General features: G+C 29.2%; 1 protein-coding gene across 14 annotated transcripts in view; it reads left to right on the forward strand.

Annotated features, from left to right (window-relative positions):
• LOC136969221 (tensin-1-like) overlaps nucleotides 1-13,327 on the forward strand; it is a 221,473-nt gene that overhangs the window by 117,640 nt on the left and 90,506 nt on the right. For all 14 annotated transcript variants that reach the window (XM_067263326.1, XM_067263351.1, XM_067263345.1 and 11 more), the window contains 6 exons: nucleotides 1,188-1,271; nucleotides 5,027-5,139; nucleotides 5,341-5,401; nucleotides 5,475-5,677; nucleotides 8,978-9,043; nucleotides 12,516-12,626. In XM_067263326.1, coding sequence (XP_067119427.1) covers nucleotides 1,188-1,271; nucleotides 5,027-5,139; nucleotides 5,341-5,401; nucleotides 5,475-5,677; nucleotides 8,978-9,043; nucleotides 12,516-12,626 — 638 coding nt within the window. The remainder of the gene's footprint in view (nucleotides 1-1,187; nucleotides 1,272-5,026; nucleotides 5,140-5,340; nucleotides 5,402-5,474; nucleotides 5,678-8,977; nucleotides 9,044-12,515; nucleotides 12,627-13,327) is intronic.

The following is a 13,327-nucleotide window of genomic DNA, read 5'->3' on the forward strand; positions in this document are numbered from 1 at the left end:
TACTAAACTATAAATATTTACATTTTAAATTAAATACAATTTATACATTTTAATAACTTTTTGTTATTATAAAAGAGAAATAATTATAATAATAAACTTATGTCTAGAATACTTGTGTTTTCATATTTTGATAAACTTCAATATTTAAAAAATTTGAAATTAAAAATGTTCTCATATTAAGTAATTCACATATCAGGATCTTCTGCAAGACTTGCTTCTATTTTTTAAGCATTGAGAAGAAAATACACTGTAGAGTTTCATCCTTACATGAAAAAAGCTTAGTAACAAAACTTTGTTAAAGGGTCTATAAGAGAGACAGATCAGGTTTGATCTGGCTCTCTGTGCAAATCAAAAAGAAACAAATGCTAGAATTACTATGTACAGTACTATGAGTAATTAACATATTTGTGGACCTTGCTGCAAAAAAGGAGGTGTACAACTTCTTTGTTCCTAAACAGCTATTTCTCTTTGAGTTGGGCATTTAAAAGCTGGTTGAATGCTGGTCCTGGGTCATAAGTCACTGGGGAGTACTATCGTGATTAATGTTTTGTACTATCTTTAAATAATCTTTTTTTTGCATCCTAATTTTTGCAATGACAACTCCCAAACACACACACTTTTATGTATTATTTCCAGCGCTGATGTTTAATAAATGTTAGATAAACAGAAGAAAACAAACATTTAAGAGTGCTTTAGTGGCCCTTCAGGTTACAGAAATCTTTTTTACATTTTTAAATGAGTTTTTATGTTTGATAAAATAATTTTTTTATCAGCAAAGTTTTTACATAAATTTGAATGAACTTAAACATTCAAAATACATAGCATTCTACACTTTGATGACATTGTATGAATTAAAATTAAAAGTTTTTTGAAACATATTTCAAAATTAAACAATTGAACAATTAAAATTTATTTTGTATACAAGTACTTTCTGTATATTAACAGGACTTATTATACTGGAAATAATACTTTCCAGTATAATAAGTCCTGTTAATATATAGAAAGTACTAGTATACAAAATAAATTTTAAATAGAGTTAAAAAGGACACAAAGGCATAATAATTGAACAATTAGATTATACACTACTTATACTAACTATACAAAAGTACAATATGTTAAGAATAGTATCTTATAAATATATCTAAGCATTAATCTATATAAGGAAATAATGATAAATTTATTTTTAGTGCGGATCAAGCATTGGATAGGTTTGCAATGAAAAGGTTTTATGATGACAAATTATCTAGAGCAATGCATCCTTCACAGAAAAGGTAATGATTAACATCTTTTATTTTATCTTTTATCAAAAATTGTTTAAAATACTTGTTATTACTTAAAGTGGTAAAATCATGTATTAATTATGTCAATTCTTTGGTTGAAGTAAAAAAAATAGAAGTATGGCATTTTAAAGATTTGATAAGAGATAAAACAAATTTAAATTGATTAAGACAAGCTTTAATTTTTTAAGATAAGCCTGCATATCCTAAAACTTTGTCTATACATCATGGTTTAAACAATATTATATTCATAAGATTCATCATGTGCAGTATATGCACAAGGGCCTAACACATGAAAAACCTAAGTATCATAATGAACTATGTGAAAATTTTATAAAAATCCCTAAATAAGCAACATAAAAAAGAAGTCACATCAAACTAATATATATCAAATCAAAACAGTTGAAAATATACAAATATTCCAATATTTGAAATACTTCCAGTCCCAAGCATTTCAGATAAAGGATTCTCAGTTTATAGTATATTCCATCTCTGAATAAAAATAGGTATACAATGAATGTTTTTAATCTTTTTTAAAAAATGTTTATTATATGTTACGTTATTTAGAACAAGTTATATTGATTCTATAAATTCATTAATATTCTATATATGTGATACAATCTGAAAAAGGTACCTAAGTTGGAAAAATCAATTTTTATTTAAAAAATGTAAAAAATATACGATATTGAAGACATATATAAAAAAATCTTTCAGTCTTCTTTAACGTCCTTTCACAATCACTGGAACACTGGTTATGTTCCAGTGATTCCAGTAGAATATACTTGGTGGAGTTGACTTTCTTTTATAGGCTCTTTCAAGTCTATATTTTTGTAAATTGGTTTAAGATAGATTTTTTTACATTTTTTAAATATATATTTCATCTTGGATTTTTAGCCTTTTTTTCTTTACAATGTCAATTTTTATTTTAAGTGGAGTATATAAAAGGACCTTTACAGTTTAAAATGTTGCCAGATATTATTCTAAATACATTTGGTGTTGAAATCTAAAAAACAGCTATTTCATCCATATAAATTTTTGGATTTTTTACTCTACAGCAAAATTTACTTTTCTAACTTAAGATAACTTTTCATAGATTGCATCATATATATAAATATATATACTATATATCCACGTGCATACAGTAACTATAAAACCTCTAAACCTCAAATTTGAAGAAACCAAAAAATGACCAGTTTGAGTTATGAGAGTTCTACATGTGGAGGTATATGAAAATTAGAAAAATTTTTATTCAGATGCAAAGTGAAAACAGTAGAACAAGGAATGCAATTCTGTGTAGTATTTAGTCCATGATACCATATTTCCCTGAAAATAAGACCTAACTGGAAATTAAGTTCTAGCATGATTTTTTAGGATGCTTATAATATAAGCCCTACTCTTAAAATAAACCCTAGTTAAGATCATCAGCTAGATGATCATATTTAATATGTTCGTGCAACCCAAGACAGACATATTGAATTATAAAATAATATTATTAACATATAATTAAATATAAATAAATATTATTATTGAAATTACATGTAAGAGGTAAATTCTTATATGTATTATTACTGACATTATTACTTAATTATACTTTATATTACCATTCATTTTAATTATTTGTAAACACCCAAGTGAATGCGTTTGGACAAGATATCCCCTGAAAATAAGACCTAATGCATCTTTTGGAGCAAAAATTAATATAAGACCAAGTCTTATTTTTGGGAAAACATGGTATTATTACCATAATATAATAGGTTGTAATAATGATTTAAATGAATATCATAAATTTAGATATATCATAAAACTACCTCTCTACACTACACTGAATTTATTCAAAAATCAATTTTTGTATAATACATTACATAAACTATCTATAAGAAAATTTAGGTGATTAGCAAATATCTCTTTATTAATGTAAAACACATTTTGTTTTGAATTTTGTTTTGACAGCTTTATGAAAACATTCATAAAGCTGTCAAAACAAAATTCAAGATAGCTAGTGTTGCCACCAGGTCAATTTTCACCTGGACAAGCTGGTTTTTAAATTCATGGTCAGGATTGATTATTAATTTGTCTAATTTTCGTAGAAATTATGAAATTATGATAAAACAAAATAAATTTATAAAAATATTTGTGAGTATTTTATTTTAACAATTAAACACTTTAACTTCACACCCCCACCCAAACTTATCCTCATCTTATCCCTAGGCTAAGAGTGACAGAAAATGTACTTTTAAAATTCTAACTTGCAAATGTCTCTGGCAAATATTAGGTCTGTTCCAACACAAGTTCCTAACTGGTTTAAAACTGTCTTGGTCATTATTCAGTTCTTGGCTATAAAATGACATTGCACATGCCTCATATGGTTTTAAATTCAACCAGTCAGGGACTTGTGTTGGAACAAACCTATTCTCCAGGTCAGCAATTTTGAAAAGGTGGCAAACTATGGATGGCTACCACAAACAAAGAACACTCCAAATAGAAATATGAATTATGAGAAAATCGGTATTTTCCAATTTAAATTAAAAAAACAAAATGCTAAAATAAACTTGAGCTACTGCCAAACTCCCTTTCTTCCTGCTGTGACAAAAAAGAAAAAAAAAAAAAAAACTAACATTTCTGCTAGGTGAAGAACATAACTTTTAAGCCCCTTGTTGATGCTACAGGAAAGCTAGATTTAGCAAATTTTCTATTTAACTAGCGAGCAACTCTGATTTCATTGGTTTACTTATCAGCAGTATTAAAGCTATTTTTCCAAACAATATGCCAAAAGGATTCATGGAATTTAATAAACTTAGGTTGGTGACTATTTTAACTATTTTAAGGGACAATGTTGAGATATTTGTACATGAAATTTTGTTGATTCAAGATTACAGATTTTATTGTATACCCCACACACACACACACACACACACACACACACACACACTATTTCTTGTTTTGGATTTAGTAACAGTTGCTAAATAGTACCCTTAAGCCCTTTAGTAACCATGTTTTTTCTTTCCATTTCAAAATATTGTCATTAGTGCTTCTTTATACCTTGTTTCTTGACAAGAACATAGTGAAGATAGACAATTACCAGACAGCATTGTCCATTCTTCGAAAAATGGCCTCTGACAAAAGAGTATCATACCTCATTTGCATTTTATGTCAGCTCCAATGTTAAGGTTAATCATATTAGTCATTGTAAACCGCGCTTTAGTCAGTCGCTATCCGCTTATTTTGTGTGTCCGACCGTCAAAGAACCACTCGGGATCGAGTTACGTATATACAAGCTAAGTTTTTGTTTATTGTCTGGTCAATGTACACTTCCGTTTGTCAATTGTTCACGATAGGAGGCGTCCTTTTCGTGTAAGATCCAAGTCGGATGTATGTGAGTTAATAAATGTTCTTGTTGCCTTTGCCTCGCCCTGTTTTTGATTCGTTCGCGGTTATAGGAAACCACCACATCCAATTAACCCATGCTATTTGTTGTGACAAAAATAGTGGCCCAGTTCATTTCATTCATTTTTATTGTGTCAGTCACAACAACTCTCTTAAATATATAGAATTTTTCTTACTGAGCAATTGCCAGTACTATGTACCAGCTAGCTATACTTTTTATGCTATCTGCTGGCAAGTTCCAGCTGAAAAGTAATCCTGATTTTGCTTAATAATTACTATGTAAATAATTAAATAAATAAGCATAAATGAAATACATTTTGTATAATATTTATAAATTTATTAATTAATTTAATTAATTTTAATAGGTATATTCACTATTTTGCTGGGCTGCTTTCTGGTGCAATTAGAATGAACAATAGTACACTTTATTTGCATCACATTATCATACATGGTGTGCCTAATTTTGATTCCAAAGGAGGTAATTAACTTTTAATATTATTAGTATTATTTGTGAACTCATTTCAACTTTTTACTAAAGAAGTAGAATGAGAGGTAATTAAAATGATTCACTTTAAAGACAATATAAGTATGATCTTATCATTAATTTAAATGACAGATTTATTGCTATATTATACCAAATATTCATAATTAATGCTTATTATTTATTAACATTTCTCAGGCTGTAGACCTTTTGTAAAGATATATCAAGGGATGCATCCTATTTATACCTCAGGAGTGTAGTAAGTATTTTAAATTAAAAGAAAAAGTATTTAAACTTTGCAGTTGTAATATTTTGAAATTATATTCTTTCAGCATTGTTACAGAAAGGTCAAGAAGAATTATTATAACTGTAGAACCTTCAATTCAGTTACGAGGAGATATCTTAGTAAAATGCTATCATAAAAAACAACGTCCCGCAGGTCGTTCTGTTATTTTTAGGGTTCAGTTTCATACATGTACTTTAGATAGTGATCGTCTTGTCTTTTTAAAAGAAGAACTCGATGATGCAGCATTTGGTAAGATTTTTGTTTTGAATTATATATATTATAAGAAGACATACTGAATAGTATGATATAATTTTCATATACAATCAATCCTTGACTTTATAACCTCTTCACCTGGTAATGGCTTATCTGTGATGGCCACAACTAATATATTAGAAAATTAGTTTTGGGTCCCAATGATTGATTACACTCACTAATTGCATAGTTTAACAATTAAATACTGTAATAAGTAAAAAATATAAACAATATAACAATAACATCTAAGTTTATTCAAATATTACCATGACTGTAGTCTATGCCATTAATATACAAAAAGGGAAAACAAAACTTTCTGAGAGTTGATCAAAGATTATTATTCTAAATTAATTTTATAATAAAGTTAAAATGAACTAATAATAAATTAAATAAATAGTAATTAATAATAAAAATAAAGTCAGTGTTCCTTCAGTATGATTTTTGTTTCCTTTGAATCTGTATATTTCTCTGCATATTTCTCTGAATTTTTTGAGTAATAAATAATATAATTAATTAAAATAGCATCTTTGTGTTAATAACTAAATAAATGTGGACAACTCAAAAATGAGTTGTCATCTGATTACAGCATATTCTGTAAAGAAGCAATATTATATAGGCTTGTCTTTGGAACCTCATTCCTTTATTATCATTTTATATCATTACTTTTCACATTTGACTTATGAACAATTCAGTTAGTTTACAACAGCTCTTCTGAAAGAAAACTTAGTTGTAAGTCATGGAATACCTGTAATTGCATAATAAATATACTAATGAAAATATTTAAAATTATTTCCTTCATGACTGAATTCAATATATTAGTTATATGGAGTTACCAGCATGCTGGTCTCCCGTTTTTATGTGGCATGCCGGTCATTCCATGAAAATATGGTATAAAAGTTTTTTCATAAAATCTCGTAAGAGCTGGGAAAGTTACACAATTTATATTAGGAACTCATCTAGAACATACTGAAGCTTGACCTTTAATAAACTTTTTAATAAACTTTTATGTTCTGAGTATTTAAAAATACAACATACTTGTTTTTATAATATTATTCAATCACCAGCAGCTTTTTGTTTTGTCTTGTCTACTCAGACTATAGCTTTAAATAAAAGGTTGAGTCTCATTGTATTTTAGATGACTTCCTTATGCAAAAAAGGACAAGGGAAGATGCTGTTTGGATTGTTTACTTCATATTTTTAGATGATCTTATGTTGTTTTTTATGGTAATAAATAAGTAATGAAAATAGCTAATACTGGTTGAATCTCCTTAATTTGGCAACTTTGGGACCTGACTATTGCTGAATTTCAGGAATTGATCTTTAAGACCCATGAGAAAATCACATACATAATTATATTCTTATTCCATACACATATTGCAGTGCTATCAAAGATAGAACCTAGCTTAAAAGAGGAAATAATTGTGAGATCCCCGGGAGGTAAGAGGAAGTCGTACCTCCCTTTCCGGCGACTCACTTGTCAAGGATGGCGATTTCGTTTTGTTATGCGTTACGTGTCACGCGAGTGGAGGAGGAGGAAGGATGGGGTCGACGATAAGGCGAAGCCGACAGTCAAGAAAGACCATTTCATAACAAAACAAGATTTATTAAAATCGAAACGAACAAAACTACACTTCTACCCTCATATACAAAAGGGGGGTTCGGAGAGAGAGAGTTTACAAATATTTGTTCATACCTCTATAAATTCCGTAACAGACAGAGTCCGATGAATGGAGTCGGAGTCTGGACACTGGCACTTAAAACTTTAGAAACTTTTTGCGTTCGGTCGATGGCGCAGTGCACATCGTACTCGAGAAATGATTGTAGAGCCCTTTAGAGGGGGAAGGAAGCGTCTTTTATAGGGTTTTGATGAGAAAACCAGTCACGTGATCGACAACGGATTGCAGTTAGGGCCATAGGTGTTCCTGGGATTCAAAACAAACGACGAGCTCGGATGCTAACTGTAAATTATCGTGCAAGTTGATCTACCGGTTGCAAGGGAATAATGTCTTATTGACAGATAGGAGACGATAGTTGCCAGTCAAGGGTCAACATTTTTTTTGGTTATGGAATTTTGTTGATTAAGCAGTTGTATATCAGGAGTGAAATAATTCAGAAATTTAGGTTTTTAACTTCCAGATTTCACATAATACAATCATTAATGATTCCAAACAAGATTTTTATTTTTTCATATAATATAAAGCCCAGAACTAAAAATAATTGTTGTAGTACCCATAACTCAGTAGACAGCAAGGTCTTCATGGTCGACGGTGCCTTCAAGATATGCAGGGTCATCAGATACATGTTCATTGGAATCAATGGAAGTGCAGGAAAGTGAATATTCTATGCTGGAATGAATCTTGGCAATGTTTTTAATAATCTTCTGTTGTAATGTAGCCTGCTCTGCTACTTTGGCTTTTCCTTAATTAATTTTCTTTGAATCAAATAAACAGACACACGAGAAATAACTAGTGGCAGCAGATTTAAAATGTACTGGACCATAGAAGTTGCCAAATCACAATGCCAGATTAAAGAGGTTTAATCTGTACTATATTACAAGTTTTCAAATATAATCAATATTGTTCAAAACACAAATCTTGATTAAGATATGTTATATTTGATTAAGATACATTATATACCAAAAGTTATTAGCAATTTGATGATTAAAAAAATATAAATTTTTAAACTTGGAATCTAGATAGTAACTATCAAACTATTAAATGAACAGAATGGTCTATGCATCCTGTTCCAAAATATCTAGGTTTGAATTTGAGTTTAATTCTGAGGAATTGTTCTTGAATGGTCTAGTGGCCCATTCATTACTATTTGTTAAGATTATGTTGTAATTTATTAAAAATAGATTTTATCATTTTCATGAGCCATCTCTAATAAGTACACTACTATTATTTGTTTAGATTCACTAATTGTAAAGAAAACTTATTTATTTATTTCATTGATACATTATTCCATATGTCATTTTTAAAAATATTCTAATAATAAATTGAACGTATAAATGAAAAAGTTTACTAAGAAATCTTGTTATCCTATTTCATATTTATGTGTGGTACTCTTTTCAAAATATTTTGTCACACTGTGTATGTATCTCCATGCACATATAAAAATATACATATATGTAATGTATATGTATATATGTATATATATATATATATATATAAATCTTTTAAAAATTTGTATGTTTGTTAATTTTAATGAAATTAACACAATTAAATTAATATCCACAAAGATAATATAATTAATGCTACTTTTATTACACAATTTTAAATTTTTTTTATTAAACAGATGCAAGGTTTTCTGAAGATGGTAAGGTAGAACTACAGTTTTCATATCACCAAGGGGATTATAAAGGTTAATATTCTTTATAATAATGATATTGATATACTTTGATTACTTTATTTATTGAAGACATTTTATTTATCTATATATATAAAAACGAATGTGTCTGTCTGTCTGTGTGTTTGTCCTTCATGCATTACCACACCATTTATCCAATTGCCATGAAACTTCGGGAAGTTGTTTAATACATTCCCGCGAAGGTTTCTGGCATATGTGAAGACCACCATTTCTCCCCTTTCAAAAATATATTTATATATGGATTAAGGCTTTTATGTCCAACAGATGGCGCTAACTTTCGACGACCTAAGTTTTCTTTTCTGTGAGGCATTATGCTTTTCTGTTAAAATGGACTAAAGCAGATCATTTTCTATCTCTATATAAATAAAATATAACGTTCATTTGTTCCTACCGATTCCTTTGAAATTTTGACACCACGTTGCATTTGAATATGCACATGTTTTTATATAATATACATGTCGAAATTCCCCCCACTGGGGGGAGAGAGACAGGATTAAGGCTTACTGTGAAGAACTCAGCTTCTATTTATACTATTTTGCATGCGGTTTTTTGCTTTTTTAATAGCATTTTAATAGGTTACGTCAACAGAATATACACTAAAAAGGGATTTTTCGATATTCCCCAGCCGGGAAAGGGACAGGATTAAGGCTTACTGCGAAGAACTCGGCTTTTATTATACTATTTTAGATGCGTTTTTGATTGTGTTTTAGTAGGGTACGTCAAGAGAATGTACACTAAGAAGGGATTTTTTGAAATTCTCCCCACGGGGGAAGTGTTATACATTTATAATACATACATTTTGAGCCACAACAACGCATGGCCGGGTCAGCTAGTATTATATATAAAGGATAGTTCGTAAGTCATTTCACTATTTAAAAGTTGAATACATTTTTCATTTTTAGTTATTTATATTTATTTTTTTGTATAAAGTATAGAAAATTGAAATTCTTTACTATATATGGAAAATGATATTACATAAATGACTTTCAATTTTTGCTTTGCAAAATGTTTATGTACAGCATTTTCTATAAACTACTTTTATCATGTCTAGCACTTGAAGGTTTGCTTCTGAATGTAGTCTTTAAGTTGCTGGATGGTTAGGGGCTGTTATCATGCATCCAATTCTTTAGATAGCCTCAAAGAAAAAAGTGATGCTGTCAAATCAGATGAGTTTATGTATGCTGTCTGCATTAGAACAGTGGCCTGCTGATTTTGGAAATAAAATTTAAGGATTTTTGTGTTACTCTAATAAATTCCCAGGGAACAAATTTTCAAAATGTGAAACAAAAAGTTAAAAATATATAAAAGAAAAACGTTAGTACATTTTTAAATGGTATAAAATGGATTTAAAGTAAGAATTTCCAAGATGTAGAGATATCCATATCTCTATAGTTTGTGGCTGCATTCCTAGTGGAAGCCTTATAAATTTATAGTTTCTCAAGATGTTTTAAAAGAATCCAGTCTGTGACAGAATGTGGTGTGCAGGCTTCACTGAGAGACATTTGGATGCCATTTTTGGCAGCCAATGCAATGAAAGATAGGTATTTTTGTTTTGTTTATTAAAGTTTGTTTCTGTTGAATATTTTTGATTTCATTGTGTTTATTTCAAAACAACATTAACTTGTTGGTGATCCCACTGTCTTTATCTGGGCATGGAGAAGATTGTGTTTTTCTCCAACACTGGAAGACATACTCTATGGAATGATGAGGCACAGTGTGGGTATTTAGTACCGAATTTGGCGGCGGTTGCGACTGTTTGTGCTCTCGATGGATTCCTCCTGGAGGGGAGCCGCCGGCCGGCCGCCGATTGTTTAACGTCACTAGTTATTTATTCACGGTAGTTCTTGAACATACATATCAATATCTAGTATGTATCAATAGTGAGGTTGAGGCTGAAGTTTTAAATGCAAAAACGTGTATGTCGGACGTTCAGCGCTGCTTTTGCTAATACCTAGTGACTTTAAACAATTGGTATCCGGCCAGCGGCTCCCCTCCGGAGGAATCCGTCAAGAGCACAAACAGTTGCCACCACCACCATGATGGTGCACATAGGTAAAATTATACCACTTAATTAATATAGTTAATAGTATTTAGTTTTAAAACATTACATGTATTTTTTAAAATACTTTGAAATAATTCACAAAAAATAAATATTTCTAAATGAAATAAGTGGAGATTTTTAATCAAATTAAAATGTCGCAGAATTTAAAATTTGTACTAAACGCAATACGCACTCAATGCGATATGCAGGTGCAACTCAGAGTGTTGATTGGTTAGCGTATGTTGAATGATCACTCCTCAATGTATTATCATCACTTTGCCCGATTAGGTGATAGCAGTATTCATAATGACCAGTCAGTTGATAAATTAATCAATATTTATCATACTGCATGCCCTTTTTGGTCATTATTCATAATGACTGGGCATTATGAATAATGCCCATTAATCACTTTGTCCATAACATATACATTGCATGAAATGAAAGAACTCATTCATAAATATTAGTAATTGTACAAATATATCTAAATATATATTTTAAATTTGTTTCACATATTTGAAAGTAGTTAAACATTTTTGAATTAATTTAATGCCATCATCAGAACATAAGAATACATTTGACTATCAGCAATTTTTCCTTTGAAGACTTCATTATGTTTGCACGACATGTATAATGCCATTTGACAACTAGTACATGAACCACAACAAATATAAATTTTTTGAATGCAATGAAATTTATTTCTAAACATTGATCCTATATTTCAGTTATAATAATAAATTTTTATTTTTATGACTATAACACCAACTATAGCATAAAATTTCTGTCAGACATTTTATCTATCTCAACATAAGCATCAAATATATATCCACTGTTTATTTATAACAAACAGAAAAATGCAATGGTTATGCAATTATTTAAGAACTCTACAAATACAATTAAAAATGTGACATATCTGTATTTTGTATTATGTTATATTATTTGAATATATATAAACATCTCAAAGTTTGATAATTATATTAAAGCCAAAGGATTGCCAGATTAAATCGGGCTACATTACTTATTAAATTTAATAATTATAATTAAATTAATAAATATTAATTTAATTATGATGGTGTCTAATGCCTACCTGCAGTGTCAAATTACTCAGTGTATAATTATTAATAGTAGCAGTAATGTAGTGTGATATAATCTGGCAATCATTTGGCTTTATTATTATTTGATTATTTGATCTAAAATTTAAACTAAAATAATATAATTTGAATATTACATTATACTTTAAAAGTGACAAATTTTCAGTTTGCTTAACCAAAAAACTTTTATTTAAAATTTTTTAAATTTTACAATGCCTTTTAAAGTATAATTAAAATTAAATATTGATATATTAATTTTACATTTATTTATAGAAAGGTCTTCTATAAATCAATATTATTAATCTATAGTACTAAAGATATTGTTTGATTTTTAAAGGCAATGGATCCATTCATGATGCTATGGTACCAGTAGATAATAGCTATGATCCATTAGTAAGATCAGATTCATATGAAGCTTTTGATCTAGCACCAGAAGATCATATAGAAGGTTGGAATTAATTAAATAATAATTATTTTAAATAATTTAAAATTAATAACACAATTTTAATTGGAAATAAATTGTATGTAACTTATAAACATTATTTCCCAACATAACTTATTTATACATTACTGTATTTACTTGAATGTAAGACACCATTAAATCTAAGACATACATTAATTTCTATATGCTCACCCTTGAATTTTTTTTTTTTTTTTTTTTTGAAAAATAGACAACTGTAAACAATTTATGTCAACAGAATCAGTTCCGATGGCATAAATTTATTGAGTATTTATTGCACAGTAAAGTAACACTGTCTTCTTGACACATACCTTTAGTTTCACGTTTCTTATGCACAGGCTGCTCATCCAGCATGGAAATAAATTGTTCCTGGAGATCTGACAACAGACACTCATTTCCTTGTAGCATAACAATATACTTCAGCATGCACTACCACTATGATGTGTAGCCTGTAGTAAATGTAGATGTATATTATAGATGCATTATCAGATGGTAATGAGATATATTTGTTATTCTTGTTACCTTGTACTTTTATTCTGAATGGAAAGTGAGATCCTGTGGGTTTAGGAAAGGCATCCTAGTGAGACAAACGGGACAATGCAGAACATGGACTTAAAATGCAGCTGTATCCTGTGTAAAGTGAAACATCTGGTCACCTTATTTACATGTAGCACTCAGTTAAGTAATCC

The sequence above is a fragment of the Centruroides vittatus genome, unplaced genomic scaffold (genome assembly GCF_030686945.1).
Source record: "Centruroides vittatus isolate TY-2023 unplaced genomic scaffold, ASM3068694v2 contig_1035, whole genome shotgun sequence".
NCBI classification, from domain to species: Eukaryota; Metazoa; Arthropoda; class Arachnida; order Scorpiones; family Buthidae; genus Centruroides; species Centruroides vittatus.